The sequence below is a fragment of the Bos grunniens genome, chromosome 24, assembly GCF_055505025.1.
Source record: "Bos grunniens cultivar Pamir isolate PY7600 chromosome 24, Bosgru_T2T1.0, whole genome shotgun sequence".
Lineage (NCBI taxonomy): Eukaryota > Metazoa > Chordata > Mammalia > Artiodactyla > Bovidae > Bos > Bos grunniens.
The window spans coordinates 9,032,442-9,051,629 of record NC_141188.1 but is presented as its reverse complement, the minus strand read 5'-3'; the positions used below and the strand labels follow the sequence as shown (position 1 = coordinate 9,051,629).

The window sequence follows — 19,188 nt, the reverse complement described above, 5'->3', positions numbered from 1 at the left end:
ATTCTTTGGTGCTCAGCTTGCTTCACAGTCCAACTCTCACACCCACCTAACTACTGAAAAAACCGTAGCCTTGACTAGATGGACATTTGTTGACAAAGTACTGTCTCTGCTTTTTAACGTGCTGTCTAGGTTGGTCATAACTTTCCTTCCAAGGAGTAAGTGTCTTTTAATTTTTGACATGTAAATAGTAGCTAATGAATGCTTTCCTGGGAAAGTCATTAAAATTGAGGCTTCAAAGAACTGAATGCTGTCCAGCTTCTGAGGGGTTAAACTCAAAATTTAATCCTTTTAGATGTGGTATCAAACAGTGACAAATGATCCTGTATTTGAACTTCAACTGCTTTTGTACTTAGAAAAATCTCCCAATTTGAACTATTTTCCTAAATTTCTTTCCAATGATTTTCAATGCTTATTTTTTCACTTCTTTTCAAGGTCTTTGTAATTTACTTTTATCTATCATGGAGGAAAGAATATAAACTAGTATGCTTCCTTAAAGAGTTGGCCAAATTTCCCAGAACTAGAAATTTTTTGAAAATGATAAGAGTTAGAATAGACTTATATAGAGGTATGAAGACTTGAGCAACCATAAAGCTGTTCTGTCTCTGACTTAATTAGAAAATTTTAATTTTTACATGGTTTATCAATTTATACTAAGTCAGTGTTATTAATTATGTAAACATAAATGGTTTTCATTAAAATATTATGTTCCACAGCAGTAGTGAAAATGAGTGAATTCAGTAACAATGGCCAATTCACCATTGTGAACATAATCCAAGATCAATCTGAAGGGGTTACTGATAATTTTATAAGATTTAGCATCCTATTTCTAGAAGCTGCTACTGCTGCTGAGTCACTTCAGTCATGTCCAACTCTTTGCGACCCCATGGACTATAGCCCACCAGGCTATTCTGTCCATGAGATTCCCCAGACAAGAATACTGGAGTGGGTTGCCATTTCCTTCTCCAGAAGATCTTCCCAACCTGGGGATCGAAACTGTATCCTGACCGCTCTGCAGGCAGATTCTCTACCATTGAGCCTATTCTAGTAAGTGATTGTTAAATATATATGTATCTTTTAAACTGATAAAAACTAACATTTCTGATTTCTACAATTATAAAATTGAAGTAAAACATATAAAGAAATATAGACTCTTGGGGGAAAAAAGTGAATCTCCATATTCTTATTGTCAAGAAACATGAAATACAAGTAATTCAGATTATCCTGTGCTCTTTAGAAAATGAATATGATGGAGAGAAATTAAAAGGGAAAAAAAAAAGGCATGAGGTCTGCTTGCTCCCTTGCCTCTAAAATATGTTTTTGTTTGCAAAAGCATACTCTTTTCTCTGGTTGTTGTGCTAACTGTGAGGTAGACAAACTTCTGGGGTCAGTGAAGAGTTTAGAGCCAGCAGAGGGCAAGAGGGTCAGTCCTGCAGGGCTACCAGATGGATTAAGTTAATCAGTGCAAGTGAAACCTCTGCTGCTTCCTGGGACATAATTAAGTTCAGTTCAGTTCAGTAGCTCAGTCGTGTCTGACTCTTTGCGACCCCATGAATCACGGCACACCAGGCCTCCCTGTCCATCACCAACTCCCGGAGTTCACTCAAACTCACGTCTGTCAAGTCAGTGATGCCATCCAGCCATCTCATCCTCTGTTGTCCCCTTCTCCTCCTGCCCCTAATCCCTCCCAGCATCAGAGCCTTTTCCAATGAGTCAACTCTTCGCATGAGGTGGCCAAAGTACTGGAGTTTCAGCTTTAGCATTCCTTCCAAAGAACACCCAGGGCTGATCTCCTTTAGGTTGGACTGGTTGGTTCTCCTTGCAGTCCAAGGGACTCTCAAGAGTCTTCTCCAACACCACAGTTCAAAAGCATCAATTCTTCAGTGCTCAGCTTTCTTCACAGTCCAACTCTCACATCTATACATGACCACTGGAAAAACCATACCCTTGACTAGACGGACCTTTGTTGGGACACAATTAGTGATCAGTATTAATGACCAGTAATATCATGACCCGAGCACTCGGCTACTTAATGCCCAATTGTATCCAACCCAAGGTCACCCGCTGAGGCCAGTACCAGCCTCAGAGGCTGTGCTCCCCACCCTTCCCTGTCCTGGCCTGTTTTCAGTGACATGACTACAGGCAACATGACATTATACAATGGCAATAATTCCACAAGCATCGTTCAGCCTTTTGACATGAGTACTTAATAGTAAAAAAAAAAAAAAACTGATTAAAATATATTTCAATCTCTCACAGAGTTAAAGATAACTAATTAAAAATTAAAAGGGCTTCCCTGGTGGTCCAGTAGTTGGGAATCCACCTGCCAGTGCTGGGGACGTGGGTTTACTCCTTGGTCTGGGAAGATCCCACGTTCCGGGGCAACTGAGCCCATGCGCCACAACTACCGAGCCTCGGAGCCACAGCTACTGAAGACCGTATGCCCGGGGGCTGGTGCTCTGCAACCAGTATCACAGGAGGTCCCGCAACGAGGGAGTAGCCCCCGCTCACCCTAAACAGAGAAACCCGGCACAGCAACAAAGACTCAGCACAGCCAAAAAACACAATAAAATTCATTTTTAAAAAAATTAAAAACTTTTTCTGGAGTTGAGCTGTAGGAGTTGCTTGTATATTTTTGAGATTAGTTGTTTGTCAGTTGCTTCATTTGCTATTATTTTCTCCCATTCTGAAGGCTGTCTTTTCACCTTGCTAATAGTTTCCTTTGATGTGCAGAAGCTTTTAAGGTTAATTAGGTCCCATTTGTTTATTTTTGTTTTTATTTACAATATTCTGGGAGGTGGGTCATAGAGGATCCTGCTGTGATGTATGTCAGAGAGTGTTTTGCCTATGTTCTCCTCTAGGAGTTTTATAGTTTCTGGTCTTACGTTTAGATCTTTAATCCATTTTGAGTTTATTTTTGTGTATGGTGTGTCTGATGTATAGAACAGTCTTATGGACTCTGTGGGAGAGGGAGAAGGTGGGAAGATTTGGGAGAATGGCATTGAAACATGTAAAATATCATGTATGAAACGAGTTGCCAGTCCAGGTTCAATGCATGATACTGGATGCTTGGGGCCAGTGCACTGGGACGACCCAGAGGGATGGAATGGGGAGGGAGGAGGGAGGAGGGTTCAGGATGGGGAACACATGTATACCTGTGGCGGATTCATTTTGATATTTGGCAAAACTAATACAATTTTGTAAAGTTTAAAAATAAAAAAAAATTAAAAACTAACTGGGAATTAAGATGGCTTTCATTGCTGTCTGCTGGGTACACTGATGGTAAAATGCATACCAAGAATTTTTCAGCCTGCCTAGAAAAGTACTTTGAAATGTTTGCAGTACTTTTTCATAAAAGAGAAGAAATGTCCACGTCACCTCCTTTGCTCTGTACTCCCTAACTCCATTTTCATGGATCACAGATCTCCTATTCTCTATTTATCTGGCTATTTTCAAAACAACTAGAGAAATCACTGCAATATCGACCTACCAGGAAGCGCTGCTAACCAGAAACTCTAGGCTTCAGATTTCCAGGTTCTGAAATTCTCACAGTTTATTGACTACATGAGGAAACTTAAAATAGTGAATATAATTATACTGAGAGGTACTCGTAGGTCTTTCTCAGCAAGAATAAGCATCCTCACTTCTCACCACTCCCACCCATTTTGGCCTCATTCTTGTGCAAGTTGGTACCAGCAGTTTTCATCTCTGTTATTGGACTTGGAGGAATGCTGATTAGCTGGAGATAATAAGGAAGAATGATAAGTAAACCTAAGGAAATGTACATAAAATCAGAGGCTTCTTTCTTTCTACCTTTGAAACACCTTCTCTGAGAAATTGTTCTCTCTGGGGCTAAATTTTCTCTCTCAGTTGCATGATGGTGGGAAAGGATTGCGAACAGCTCCTCTGTAGTCTCATTGAGTAAGCCAGCAACTCTGATCCACTCGCTCATCTTTAAATCATTCAAAAGTCTTCCTCATCCTTTAGAAAAAATATCCAGTCGGCTTCATAAGATGTAACAAACTCCCCAGGGTGTGCTCTCTCCATGCTTCCATCTCACCTGCTACAACTCACCATCTAGAGCTTTATCTTTCATCATGAGCATCACCAGGGCCTGATTCCTAATGAGGAGATACAGAGTCTGAAAGCCATGACTGTTTGGGTACTGTGGTCTAATGCAGACAAAATATTTACAAATCTAAGAAGACAGGGACATCCCTGGTAGTCTGGTGACTAAGAATCTGCCTTCCAATAGAGGGGCTGTGGGTTCGATCCCTAGTCAGGGAACTAAGGGCCCACAACTAAGACCCAACGCTGTCAAATAAGTATTTTTAGAAAATCTAAGAAGACATAATTTTGTTTGTGGTTATCAGAATGTTTCCCAGAGCTCTGAAAAATCAACCTAATCCTTACTAAAAGGAGAAGTTCAAGGCAAATTTCTTCATAGGATGAGATGAGAAATCAGATGTGTTGAGTGCTAAGCAGGTTTCTGGACACACACCCTCAAACTCATCTCAGAGTCCTCAGACTAAACATAAGCTCAGTGTGTATCCACTGCAGAATAAAACTGCACTGCGTTCTATGAAAACCTGACAGTAAATTTTCAATCAACTTGTTTATTGCCCTCAATCTAGTCTTTTTTTTTTTTTTGCAAACTTCCTCCTGCATAAACTTATGTGACATTCAATTTTTTCTATAATATTTCTGTCGTAAATCAAATCTCTAATTTATAACTCTCATAATAAATCTCATATACTATATAGGAAAGCCCCACTCTCTTGGAAAAGTGTTTCTATGCATTCGTTTAAAATCCTTAGAGAAGAATTACAGCAAATGAAATTCTCCTTCTTCTCCTTAAGATGTCATCTTAAGGATGATCAGCTGATATGTATTCTTGTAATTACTTTGCAGGCAGTTAATGTGACTAGATAGTAAATGTGTTAAAATGCTTCAGATACTAGTTCTGCAGATCTCAGCTTGAACTGGGCACACCCTACTTCATGATCCTTAATAGTTCTTTGATTGCTAAAACTTTCTATAAATACGTTCAAAATGGAAACAAAGGTGTATCAATATGTAACTCATTTATATTAACAGAGAAGAAAATGGCATCCCACTCCAATATTCTTGCCTGGGAAATCCCATGGACAGAGGAGCCTGGCAAGCTACAGTTCATGGGGTCATAAAAGAGTTGGACACAACTTAGCAACTAAACAAATTTATATTAACATTATATTAAAAATATATACCTAAACTCTTGAAAATAGCAATGAAAAATTTATAGCTCAAAAACTAAATATATCTACTTTTATTTTTATAATATTGTCCCATTCCTTTTTGAGCACCATTAATACATTTTTTTCACATATTCTCTACTGTTTCAACTTTGATTATCCCATGTTAATATTTACCATTTTATTAGCTGCCACAGATTGCTTACAAATTCCACAGCTACTCAAATGCAGTCTGCTGACAGAGTTCAACTAAATTTTACTGTTGTAGAAAATTAATATCACAGCTGTATAAAATTAGATCCCAGTAGGTAATTAGAATACAAGAGAAATAAAATGTATGCAACAGGAATAAATAAATGGTACATCAACCAAAATAACAGAAGACTATTTTTGGCCTAGAAAATTTATGAAATGGGTATTAAAAAACATAATTCTGTATGAATCAAATAAAACCATCTTTAAAGCAAATTAAAGTATTAGAAGGATATTGTGTTTGATTTTTTTTTTTTTCCCAGCATGAGAATGCGGCTGCTAACTCATCAGTTTCTCATAACTGGAGGAGGGTACTACATAGGATTAAATACTATGCATTTTTCCATTCAAAATTTTCTAATCTTTAAAGAGATGAGTTGTGGAAGGCCCAGAGATTTGGATTCTGCCAGTGCGGGAAGGAAGGGATTCCAAAGATAAAGGGCATCCATCACAAACATCCAAGTCCCGGGAGCTGTCCGTCAGGAAATGAACAGCCGTGTGCCGCTTCTCAGAGACAGAGACAGAGGGAGAGGGAGTGTCTGAGATAACCATTGGCACGAGCCTCTAGAATCCAGGTGTTTTGGTTCCCAAAATCTTCAGAGAAGTCTACATCCCTCAGATGCTAAATGCATTAAAAGACTGAGAACCTAAAAAAAAAAGAATATTTAAATATCTACTTATGAAATAAGCCAAAAAGGTCCATTGTTTTGGGGGTGAAAGTGCCATTATGAATAACAAAAAATATGAATGTATATTAAAGAAAGGAGAACAAGACAGGGAAGGACAAAGGGAAAAGAAAGGTTTTTCAAATTAAAATTAGAGCAGCAGAATCTTTTTTATAATTTAGTAAGCTTGGAAGGTAAAGTAAACCTCAAATCCACAAAATAAAGCAGCAGAAAAGAGAGTGAAGATGGAAAAGACTGGGAAGTTGTCAGAACAGTACTAGGACATATAAATAGTAGAAGGTTAGAAGAAGAACAAAGGTGGGAGAGAGAGCAGAGAAGATGATGGGAGGGAAATAATTAACAAAAATTATAATAATAATTCAGAAGTATTTCCCAGAAATGAGACACCTTTGTTCCTTGATTGAAAAAAAATCTCATAAAGCCTTTGGAAAAATACTCACACTGAGACTCATGAACCTCATAACAAAGGATCAATGGCAGGTGTTACTGCAAACGCTTTGCTTCTCCTCGGTAGCCGGCTGTGAAGACTGAACTGGTGGGCTGCGTGTGTGTACCACAGAATACCCTGCTCTCAGTGTTAATCCTGTTATACACACATGAATGTATACACTATGAGACTGTGCTATCATGAATTAACACATTTAACACATGATCCTATTGACAGAAACTATTACAACAGCCATTATACACTTGAGGGACAGAAGAGTCGAGGAACAGAGCGAGAACTCAAAGCCACGTCCTCTTCCGTCAGAGCTAACACGATCAACCATCGCACAACACAGGATCCTCAGGACATGAACCAAGAGAGATTCACAGTGAATTAAAAAGCTGAAGATAGTAGAGGAAATTTATGAAAATGTAAAAACAACTTGTAAGAAAATATTTTAATAATGTGATAAAGAAAGACTTATTTCAAGACACAAAACCAGAAACCACAAACACTTGACTACAAAATTTAAACACTTAATTGTAGCAAAAAGAAATTAAACAAGATGCAATTTTTTATCCTTCAGGTTGGCAAAATTTTTTAATCTAATAATCCAGATCTATCTAACATTAGGATAAAAAGTATTTTAATACCCTCTAGGTGGGAATGTAAATTAGTGTAATGCAAATTGACAGTTTATATCAGAAACATGGTGGCATGAAACCTTTAAAATTTTCCTTTTTTGAAAATTGAAGATGAAAAATTACACGTTATATTTAATCATTTTATGTAATCTTAAAGAATTTCGGTAGCAAGTACAAATACCTCCCAGAGAAAAAGTCAAGAGAATAATAATCCCTGATCCCCTGGAGGAGGGCACGGCAACCCACTCCAGTGTTTTTGCCTGGAGGCTGGCGGGCTACAGTCCTTGGGGTCGCACAGAGTCAGACACAACTGAGCACAAGGCACCGGAGGGGAAGTTTAGGAAGAACTGAAATAGAGTCTCTGTTGAGTGGAGTGAACAGGTCTATTCCAGCAAGTTGTTAATTTAAGCCACAAAGTTGATTTCTGTTTTTTGTTTTGTTTTCATCAACAGTGTCTAGGGGCAGAATTCAAATGAATGTTGAGAAAATGATTAATTATTTCTCTCTTTTCTTCTCATACTCATTGTTGCCAAAATCAAACAGCATTTATTAAGCGTAAGTTCAGCTCGGATTGAGGTATATTATTTTTGTGATAAGTATTAAATAACATCAGTTATCAACTGTCTGTAAAGACATGATTGAGGTAAGAAAAATTCACCATTTCATTTCCAATTAGACTAGAAACTGTTTGTAGAGGAGATGAAGAAATCTTCAAGATGACTGAATGAGAATATTCAAAGCCTGTCATAATAAGGACAGCACACTGCGATGATGGAGAAAGTATAGACACTGAATAGGAAGTCAAACAGAAGTGTGGATACACTCAGCATAGAAAGAAGGGGGGAAACTAACTATTAGGCACCTACCACCCCAGGTGTCTTCCTGTATGTTGTTTGGTTTGAAAGTATATGTGTGTGTTCAGTCATGTCCAACTGTTTGTGATCGCATGACCCTTGCCAGGCTCCTCTGTCCATGGCATTTTCCAGGCAGGAATACTGGAGTGGGTTGCCATTTCCTCCTCCAGGGGATCATCCCGACCCAGGGATCTAACCCGGGTCTCCTGCATTGCAGACAGATTCTTTTCCCATTGTGCCACCTGGGAAGCCCATGTGGTTTTGTATAACCCTCAAAATGCCTTAGGAAAGGGACTTCCCCGGTGATCCAGTGGTTAAGACTCTGTGCTTCCACTGCAGGGGGCAAGGGTTGGGGTTCGATCCCTGGTTGGGGAACGAAGATCGTGCATGCCACATGGCGTGACCCCCCCCAAAAAAAATACCTTAGGAAAGTGTGTTCTGTCTGTGCAAGAAAATGAGGCTCCAAAAGGGACAGTAGGGCTGGATTTGAACTCAGGGCTGTATGTTTCCGTTGAGGGGACGGCGGGTCTGCACAGTCTGGAGCAGGGGTCACTGTGACGGCGGGACTGACGTGTACAGCCCTGACCAAGCCCGTGGGCCACGCTGGCGTCCTGCCTTGCTCCCAGGCCGCACTGGCTGCACAGACCCTGCCCTGCTGCTGCCTGTCCCTGTCTAAGGAGCGTCCCAAAGCAGCTGGTGGACCCCAGAAACTCAGGGACCGTGGTTTCCACTACTTTGTCTTCCCTGTGGAATCTTGAACTGTTTTAGTAGCTGCTTGGCAAATGTTTCTTAAATGACTGAAGTTTTACACCAAGATTCCAGGGTCAAAACCTGGAATGCGTGGGCAAAGACGCTTCTATCTTCACAACTCCAACCTTGGCCTTCAGGCCACAGGTAATGTGAATTAAAGGTGTGCTCTCACACTGCTCTCTTTCAGATATTTCTATTTTTTTTAAGTAACAGGGTAAAACCAAGGCCAGTAACATGTCTTAACATTAGGGCTTCCAATTGGTTTTTGCTCATGAATGCCAGTCTCGCCTCCTATAAGAACTATGAATTATTATCCAGCAAGTCAATGGTGAGATAAGGAAGCAAACTGTAAAATTTTAAGCGAAGTTTCCAATATCAGGTCAGTGTATCCTAACCCTGTCATACAAGCAGCATGTAAAAAGGCCACCTCCTTAGGGAAGTCTTCACTGACTGCCCCTATGGTGGCCCTACTGGAGGAGGGCCCTCATGGCATCTGTTTCTTGCTATGATGACAGACTTGTTATTGTCTAGTCGCTAAGTCATGCCTGACTCTGCAGCCCTATGGACTGTAGCCCACCAGGCTCCTCTGTCCATGGGATTCTCTAGGCAAGAATACTGGAGTGGGCTGCCAACTCCTTCTCCAGGGTATCTTCCCATCCCAGGGATGGAACCTACATCTCCTACAGTGGCAGGCAGACTCTTTACCACTGAGCCACCGGGGACGATGCATTTAACATGTATGAATTTAATTGATACACACTGATTTCAGACTCAAAAAGCCATATTATACCACTGCTGTCATACAGACCGTGCAGAGAAGGAACCGACAAACCCAGACACCAGTAGTCTCTCAAAAGCAGTTACAGCTGGTCACGCGGGGCCAGCTCCCTAGCCCCTACTGACCTCGCCTCTGGTGGCTCCATCTTACCCCCTACACCCGGCTTCCCTTTCCTCACGGCATCTTCACGGTCCGACAGGAAAGAGAAGACACGCTCAGCTGAGGTTTTATGGGAATGTAACGACGGGACCCACAAATGAGCTGTGGATCCAGGTACTGAGCCGATGAGGACGTGTGAGCGACAGGCAGGAGCAAGGCACCCCGCCACCCTCGGGCCTGAAGGAGCAGAGAGAGGAGACGGGGTTTCTGGACCCGGAGAGGCAGGGGAGGGAGTGGGAAGATCTGGACGCCCGGAGACGCGCAGGCTGGCAGGGGCGGTGGGGCCCTCTCCGCCCTGCCCTGCTCTGAGGCTCACCCAGAGAACCAGGCTAACAGTGCCCCTAAAAGGGTATTTATCTAGAACAGAAGGCTCCACTCTCACGATTTTTCTTAATGTTAGGAGATTCTGCAACTTTAATTAGCTTTTTATTATTACCCGATGCACCCGCATTTCCTCCCCAGATCTCAACAAGGATAGGGTTCTGAGTCGTCAGACACACCCAACGATGATGAGACTGGCTTTAAGCTCAGAAGCTTGCAAAGGACAGCCCCACCTGGGAGTGAGCAGACTTTGCTCTTTCTGTGTTAACAGACCGTCTTCCCTGGGTTTCTCGCCACAGAGACCAGAAAACGTATAAACCAGACTCAGCACGTTTCTTGCTTTGTGTGATGCAGAAGTTCCAAGAGCACAGCACACCACCTCTATTCCATCTTCTCTGCTCACTGAGCTCATCCATCAGATACTCATCCTCACGTGGGAAGAACAATCCTGACTCATTTAGAACACACACCTGGGAAGTCCACGAGAGGCCCGAGAACGCATCCTTTCTCCTGATGTTAGCATTCCACTAGTTTTCCAGTAATTACCTTTGGATTTTGCATTAAACAAAGTTCTCACTGCAGGGGTACATCTGTGCTATACAATCGTAGTTATAATTTTTTTTTAACAAATTTTCTGTAAGAGTTAGCTTTTAGACCACTCTAGATTCATGGGGTCGCAAAGAGTCGGACACGACTGAGCGACTGAACTGAACTGAACTGAGTAACCATGGAGGTTTATCATTTGGGTTAATAACTGCATCATGAAGTGGGTACCATTACTCACAAACCCGGGGTACTGAAACGCTATCCCCCTGTGTATTTTTTCCTGATAATTGACACTGGTTAGGATAAAATGAAGTTGACTGCTCAAAAAGGTTTTAAGGAGTGTGTCATTCGTTCCTGTATGCTGAAAAGGGACCATCAAAGAAAAGAAAGCGTTTACAGGTTCTCCACCAAAAGCAGCTTTTGGTCGTGGGGGGAGATTCTGTGCTTTTGTTCCAGAGATTGAAGGACAGTAAAAGTCTGAGATCCCTGGAAAGTTCTCCCTAGCTCTCCGGCATCCAGAATTTCTGATAGCACCCGGGTCCAAAACTGGGCCCTTAAGACCACATCCTAGCCACCCGCCAGGAACCAGCCGCTGGGCACTCGCTGCCCCTCGGAGCCAGCCCCTGGTGCCGAGCCAGCCCCCCAGTACCGAGCCAGCCCCCCGGTACAGCTCTCCTTCTGTGCCCCTCCAGGTCACGGGTTCGGGCCCTCAAAGATGTCACGTGCGCAGACCTTCCCCAGCTACGCCTCGGAGCAGAGCGAGGAGACGCAACCGGCCCTGTCGCGCTCCAGCAGCTATGGCTTCAGCTACAGCTCCAGCCTCATCCAGTGACACCCAGGGCGAGGCTGAGACCAGAGAGACCGTCTGTCCGGACCGCCTGCCTGCCTGCGGGGCGCGCGCCCTCTGCCTCCCGGAGGACCAACCGCAGGGAACATTGACCTGGGTCGGGTCTGGCCCCAGTCCCGGTAGAAGGTTCAAAACTGGAGTTCTGCTTCCTTGATTCTGTGGCTAAGTCCTTTATTTATTGAGTTTCTTGGGGTGGGGGTGGGGGGGGGTCGGTGTTTTACAAAAATAGAATCCAAATCGTCTGAACAGTCATTTAAATAAACTTCTTTGGGTCTGACAGCAGCAGGAACCTGGGCAGGGTGAGAAGTTGCCAAGCTGGACTGCACTGGACCTGGGTGAGGGCATTACCCCTGGCATTATTACTCTGGGCTCAGTCCCCCCATCTGGTGAGAGGTCTGTCTTTGGGCAGAAAGGTGACCTGCCACAAGCTGTGTGGCTCGGAGAGTTTCAACAGGGACAAATTCAGTAAGCTCTACAAATGGTACCACAACTCTCCATATAAGTAAGCCCAGTGACAATTAAGGGAACACAAAATTTAGAACACTATTACCCAGGGCCTTGTAGCTCTATTCTGTGTGTGTGCTGTGTGTGTGCGTGTGTGTCTGTAGACAAATACAGATATGGATATTGCTGTATCCATCTATATCTAACACGTATATATCCATGTGTGCCGAGAGTGACAGGATATGCTCACTTAAATTGTTGATAACTGTAATTTGGTGCATTAAAATTAAGATTGTTATGTTGAATAACTATTTTTAAAATAGTCCTATAAAAAAAAAAAAGGCTTCTTATTAGCAAAGTATTTATGTATTCACGTCTGCTCCTATGACAAACGGAGGCGACAATGTGAGAACGGGAAACTACTCTGGAAAAGAAGGGACCGGTCTGGCTGTCCTGCTCATCACATCACGGCCCTGTCTTTCCGTTTAAGTACCCCTTGTTGTTGATGATGTTTCTCCCTTGGGCCCCTTCTGAGCTACATGGGAAGATAGGGTGTGATCCCCAATCAGCTTCCATTTAACCTGGAGGAAATGAAGGACTCTAAATGACAATCTGATTAAGGGATAAAAGTACACTTTAAAAGAACTCAGACATTTTGCAGTCAAAAGAAGAAGAGCATGGAAAGGATGGTAGGTATCATTCTTAAGTGTCAGAGATGCTATTCTCAGAGAGCCATCAGGGGCTTGTAATTACTACATAACCAGAATTGGCTGGGTTTTACTCTCATTTGACTGGATGTGGGTTGGGTGGGATTGTAAGAGAAAATGTATCCAACAACAACAAAAAGTTTTTTCATCCCTGAGACTAATGACAGACCTATAAGGTTTAAAAGGAAGTGGTGATTCCCACGTGAACTGGGGAAGTTTGGCTAATTCAAGTCAACATAGATATTTTTTTCTAGTTAGGAGTTTACTTAAGTAAAAATAAAAATCATTCTGCCTGAATTGTCTGATGCCACATGCCTAAGATGGTCAGCTCCCAACACTCCAAGGTGGATTTAAAGAACCACGATCCTAGTCTTGTAAGATGAAAACCTGATGTTTTTTTCAATATCAAAATTGTTTAAGCTTTCAGAGTTAGTCTATTGAAAGGGTACCTGATTTGCTGACCTGTGATAAGACTTTTTCATCCATGGCCATAGCTTGAATGCAGATTGACAGTTCATTATAGACAGTTACTACTAGATAAAAGCAGTATCCAGTCCCTCCTTGATAAATTTCACACTTATAGCCACTACCTAGACTCTCCACATCTCTCAGATGAGTTTGAAAATGCCATCAAGATGCTAATCATAAGAGTTAATGTGGCTGTGAAAAATAATTATCCTAAGCTTTCAGGGGTAAAAAGAAAATTACTCAACGCTCTGCGCTGTGACTTTTGCTGACACAGCAGAAGAGCAGAAGACTGGTTGCTGATGTTCATACAGCCTTCCCTGAAGTCCCAGCTTCCAGGGTTGAACACCTCCTAATTACTTGAGCACGTGGCATTTGCATTGGAAATGCCGTTAAAGAAACACATCAGAGCGACTCCTGGCTGAGACCATTTGAGCCCAGCTCCTAGTGGCGCCGCGTTCACAGCAAGCCTCCTGCGGCTCACTCGGTCGAGCTGTTGCCTAGAGACCCCAAGTTTCTACAAGGGACTTAGGGGGAGACCCTCAGAGGTCCTGGTTTACGTCTCAGCTTTATTAATGTGCCAGCAGTACAGAAAGCAGGTCTGGGGAGGCGGGCGGGAGGGGGAGATTCTGCTGATTAGACGAGTCTGCCCTTGTGTCTGTTTGCCGGGAGACATGATACCTGCATGAAGTAGTTTCCAGAACACCATTTGCTTGTGATCATTACCAGTGAGTGTAACAGGGGGGTCCCAAAGATCAGGCATAACCTTGGGCCAGTTCATTCAGAGAATCATGTCATAAAGAGTCAGTGAGAGAGAAATTTCCTTCCTGTGTCGTTAACTCAATCTCATCACAATGAGAATAATGCTATAAAAGATTTCATGGTAAATTTTTGGAGACTTATTCTAGCCTACTCCTCTAGCTATACTTAAAATTGTAGCTAAGTCAAAACTGTTAAATGAACAGATAGAACAATTTATATTAACCTAATATACTTGGCATAAGGCAATGCACATTGTAATCAACATGACAAGCAGATAAATGTTCTACACAAACCAAAGATGAAAAGTTACTGAACCAGTCTGCTGGAACTTCGTAAAGCCAGAACCATAGCAGTCAGAAGAGGGGTCATAGGCGTGTATCCAGCTCACTCGAGGTTGTAGGTTTTTGACTGAAGATGCCTCTACATTTTGCATTTCTCTCCCTTCAGAAACTATCTTCTTCTTTAATATACATGTGACTTTTTCATCGTGAGGTAGTGACAGTTACGAACCAAAAACATCTTTTGACTCCTTCTGAAACTCAGATGGCTTTCCATCCGGATTTAGACAGGTGGGTGAAGGTGGTCAGAAGTCCCACATTGGGTTGGAAGAAACCCATGGTCAAGGAACCCAACACAAGTCACAAAGGCTCTTTTGAGCTCAGAGAAAGCCTGGAAGACACACATATTTCATGGAAAGATTATCTGAAGGGATTTATTTTTTTATGTCCCTGTTTTTTCTTCTGATAATATTAATTGCTGTACACACGACCAAGCCATGAGGTTATATTTATTCAGAAAAGTACAAAATAACTGTGACCCAATGGTTTTCTATCCTGGTGGGAGGGAAAAGAAAACATTCCTTTCACTTATTCATCAAATGATACTAGGCACTCAGAACTAAATTGTTTATGCAATAAATACTTATGAACGAGGAGGTTTTGGCCACTACCACCATTTGAACTTAATGAAATAAGAAATACCTATTTACTTATATGTTAGGGAAGATGCTGTTTGATAGAGCATGTGAAATAAAGTGAAATGTATTTATTAAAAGTAAACCTCACCTTTTTCACCAAGTAGTGAAAAAGTGCTAGTCCTTGTATCTTGTACAATTTTCCTCTGTCTTCACTGGGCAGTTATGTTTTGAAAATAATTTATCACCTATAAAATGATTAACAATGTATTCTTTTTGTCCAGCATAGAAGCAGTGGACGGATAAATAACTTTACACTGTTAGTAGTTTTTACAAATCCAATTTATTGCATGTGGTATCTTTAGAGTAGATATTAAAAACATAAAAATTGATGTCTGCCCCTCATTCTTTGGCCAGAATCTCAGAAAATCAGTAAAAAGCATGAGTACCTTCCTCCCTAGATTATTTTAGCCATTTACTAAAATGGATCACTAATGCTACAGTGAAAAGAAGCTGAGAAAATTATATTCTTGTAAACAAAATTATAGTCCAGATTTTATTTTTAAACACAGCGCAATATATGTGCAGTCTACATTCAGTGGGGCTGAACTTAGGCCTCTAACACTTTGTGTCTTATAGCAAATATACTGAAAACTGCTCAAAGTGAAAATTAGACATTTTCTCCAAATCGAACATGACTTTGAATACCTTGCAATTTTAAATTACTTTACCAATCATTAATATACTTTACAATCCCCTGACCTAGGCCTCGTCAAAATAGATAAAAATGTGCCCCTGGACCTGTGTTAATAATTACAGTAGGTGATATGCCACATGAATGCACTTCTAGCCTATGTAATGTGTGGAGTGCAGTGTCGGCTAGAGGCGGGCAGAACAAGATGGCGGGACGAGTCAGGAGAGCAACAGTTCAGACAAAATTACAAAGACTCCAAGGAAGTGTCCAGCATGACCCCAGGACTTCTGTCTTCACATTCTGACCTCAGTTCTATGTCACAGATGTGGCCTTTACTAGTTTCACCTCACACTAAGTATGCAATTGAAAGAAGACTTCGGTTTATCAGGTTTTGAAGTTACCACAGAAAGACAACACGTATCAAGTGTGCTTCCTTTGGTTAGTGAAAATTATTGCACACAAAAGAATGTGTATCACAAAACACCCATGGTTAAACGTCTCTTCAGTAACACAAGGATCATCTCTGTACTGTCAACCTCATTTGAGTTTCAACACGAAGGTGTATTAGCCATGACACTGCCTGGGGGCTAATTAAAAGGTCAGTAGCCTCACGTGTGTGTTCCCTATAGTGTATTGGAAAGAGTCACCCACTTTTGCTCTCTGAAATGACCACAAATCCTCCCTTTCTTACCTGAGAATGTGGATCTTTGTTGTACATTTCTACAACTATTACAACTTAGTGGAGACACAGGATACTTCTTGGGGAAGTATCATTAGATGTTGGATGTCCTTTCTAGATAGATGGAATGCTAGCCAGCTCTGAAAGCAATCACGTAGAAGAACATTTCCACTTTATGCTCTGCTCAGGAGAAAACCCAAACCTGTTGGTATTGTAATTCATGTAAAGGCAAAGAAATGGTCAGGAACAGTTCTGCCTCGTTCCAGGCTTCTAATCCAGGAATGCTTCCTTGGCTCTATGGCGTTTCCCAGTTAGACATGGTGGGAGCTGAGAAATGCTGCGTGGCCTCTAAATAAATAGGCCCTTGCACGTGTAAGTGTCTCTCCCTGTTTTTCAGATGTTTCTAACTCTTCCTGAACCCATCACCACTAGTTCAATAGAAAGGCTTGATGAGGCAATTCATTAGACTGGTTGTAGGTCATGAGTGATTAGGATAAGTTTTATTACTTTTATATTATCACTGAGTTCTTTGTTGGAAATCCAGATTTACTTATCCTAATGTGATAGTTAAACAAAAAAAAATTAAGTAGATGTCTATGTTTTGTATTCCTACTAGTTCATCATATATATTTATGATTATTGTTTTGGGCATCTTTATCACTCTGTAGCACTTTGTCACATCTTTGTTAGATAATAATATCCAGGCTACATTTTTTTCCTGGGAACTCAAAAAGCTTCCATTTTCAACTGAAATTTGGGGAATGGCATTTTTTTACATTAAAATACCTTACATATCAAGTTTTTTCTTACACACTTCAGTAGGCAATTATTTAAATTAACTTTAGATAAGTAAATAAGTTAAATTATTACATAATATGAAAAACACATTTTACTTGTGATTTTCATACACTTTTCTCTTGTTGAAGATTTTAACATCTTGTATACACTTAAAGGAGAGGAAAAATACATTTGTAATCAAAGTACACCAACTTTATTCTACTAATTCTTCCTAATAAGTTTTTATTTTGCTTTGTTTTCTCTGCCTGCTATTGTGGTTTGAAGAAAAATGACTGGATTTAAATTTTCTAATAGTTATTTTGGTAGGTTTAGTAGCTGACACAGTTAGCTTTTTCAGTCCATGCTCTGATTTTAGGATGGTTTTAAGGAACATAAATTCAACCCTTTTTGTAGACACAGAATTGTGAGTCAAATGGCACAAGGTCTCCATGCTATCTCTGTAGTTGTGTTCATGCTGGAACTTAATTACTATCTTAACACTCAAATGATCCACATAAGACTCATAAGAGTTGCTTATTTTCAGGAATCTGACATTTAAAACCTAAATCAGGAGAAAAAGAAAACTGAGATGATTTAAAGAATTTGTTTTTTTTAAAGTCACTGTAGGATTTCTCTCAAAAAAATTATGAGAGGGTTTTTATGGTGTTTCAATATCGTTAACTATTTGACAGAAGCTGAAAAGTCAGGAAAAGTGAAAATGACAGGGGTATCTTAATATTAAATATGAATTAGAAATTAGTATGATTGATATAGGTTGATAAATAATTTGATTAATAAAATTTAGATTTACATATATATTGTATAATTCAAGGAACAATGCTTTCTTTTATCAAAAATATATATGGCTGTATCAGTGGGCAGAGTGGGGCAAAATGGAGCTCCCACTTTGTGTGACAGCCTGAATAGAATTTCTTTACAGTTATGATACAATTATTTTAGTTATAGCAGGCAGTATATAAATCATAGCAACGAATCAGCCTACCCCTTGACAATAAATAATGCATGAAAGCCAGTATCATCTTTATTGAAGATGACAGGAGACCTCCTGGGACCTGCAGAGAACCTCTTACTCTCTCCACACACACACAGTTTTGACTTTTTACCTACTCTCTATGTTCTACTACAATGATCTTTTTCTTAGGTCCACACAGAATTATCCCATCTTGTAAATTCCTCACCCCTATGAATCTTCAAACTATATTAAATTATGTGCTATATGTTTCCTTTATGTAAAACTCTTTTAAATTAATTTATATATACTTTGTGAAGTTTTATACTGTACATTGTAAACATATGTCATTTGTCATTGATTCCATTTACTGTTTATGAGCATTTTGGTAAATAACTGGACACTAGGCCCTTGTTAAGAAATAAAATATCCATTGCAAATTTGCTTCTATTGGAAAATATGTGATTTGACATCCTTTATCTTGAATCACAATTTATCCCAGATAACAGTTTGGGGACATCTGTACTTAACATTGGGCCACCTTTGGAAAAGGAACGCAAATAAAGAGCTGTCCCTGGAAACTAAATGTGAATTTCTGGCAGAACAGAAAATATTATTATAATGCGGCAATAATAAAATTAGGAAATTAAATTATTTAAAAATCTGTCTGTGTGATTATTCCCCTTGAAAATACATGAAATGCATAGCTCAAGAATTACCACTTTCTGAATTCATAGTTTCTATATCTCAATTCTTAATAGACAAAACTTATTAACATCTTACTCATAATTTTAAGAAATTTACAAAAGATATGACTACCAGGAAGATGTTATAGTTGCACAGTATTAAAATTTCCCCCACCCCACTGTAAAAAAGAAAAAGCAGTTCAAGAATACAATTTTGCATGATCAAGATTTTGAACATCTAAATTGATGGTTTTTACTCACGAAGTATTTGATATTGCTGGAACTGTAATAGTATATGATTTCCTTAATTTTTGTTATTGTGTGGTGAGCTGTAACTATGTAATTAAACAGAATTTTGACAATCACATTCTGCTGACCTTTAAAATGTCACTTATTCCTTCACTTACTGGCTTGCTATTTTCAAAATAAAGTAAAAGAAGGCCTTTATTAAATGTAAGGTTACTGAGAATTTATTATGCATTTCCAGTGTTTTCCTAACTCTGGTATAATATAATTTTTATTAGGTTGACTCTGGTTTGACAGAATCATAGAATATTAATGTTGAAAATGACACTGGCAATCAACACATTTACTAG

The 19,188-nt window shown here is 40.2% G+C and overlaps 1 protein-coding gene across 1 annotated transcript in view; it reads left to right on the top strand.

The window, feature by feature from the left end:
- DOK6 (docking protein 6) overlaps positions 1-11,649 on the top strand; it is a 406,877-nt gene extending 395,228 nt beyond the window's left edge. The window contains exon 8 of the mRNA XM_086372198.1: positions 11,341-11,649. Coding sequence (XP_086228324.1) covers positions 11,341-11,480 — 140 coding nt within the window. The 3' untranslated portion in view covers positions 11,481-11,649. The remainder of the gene's footprint in view (positions 1-11,340) is intronic.
- Positions 11,650-19,188: the final 7,539 nt, after the last annotated feature.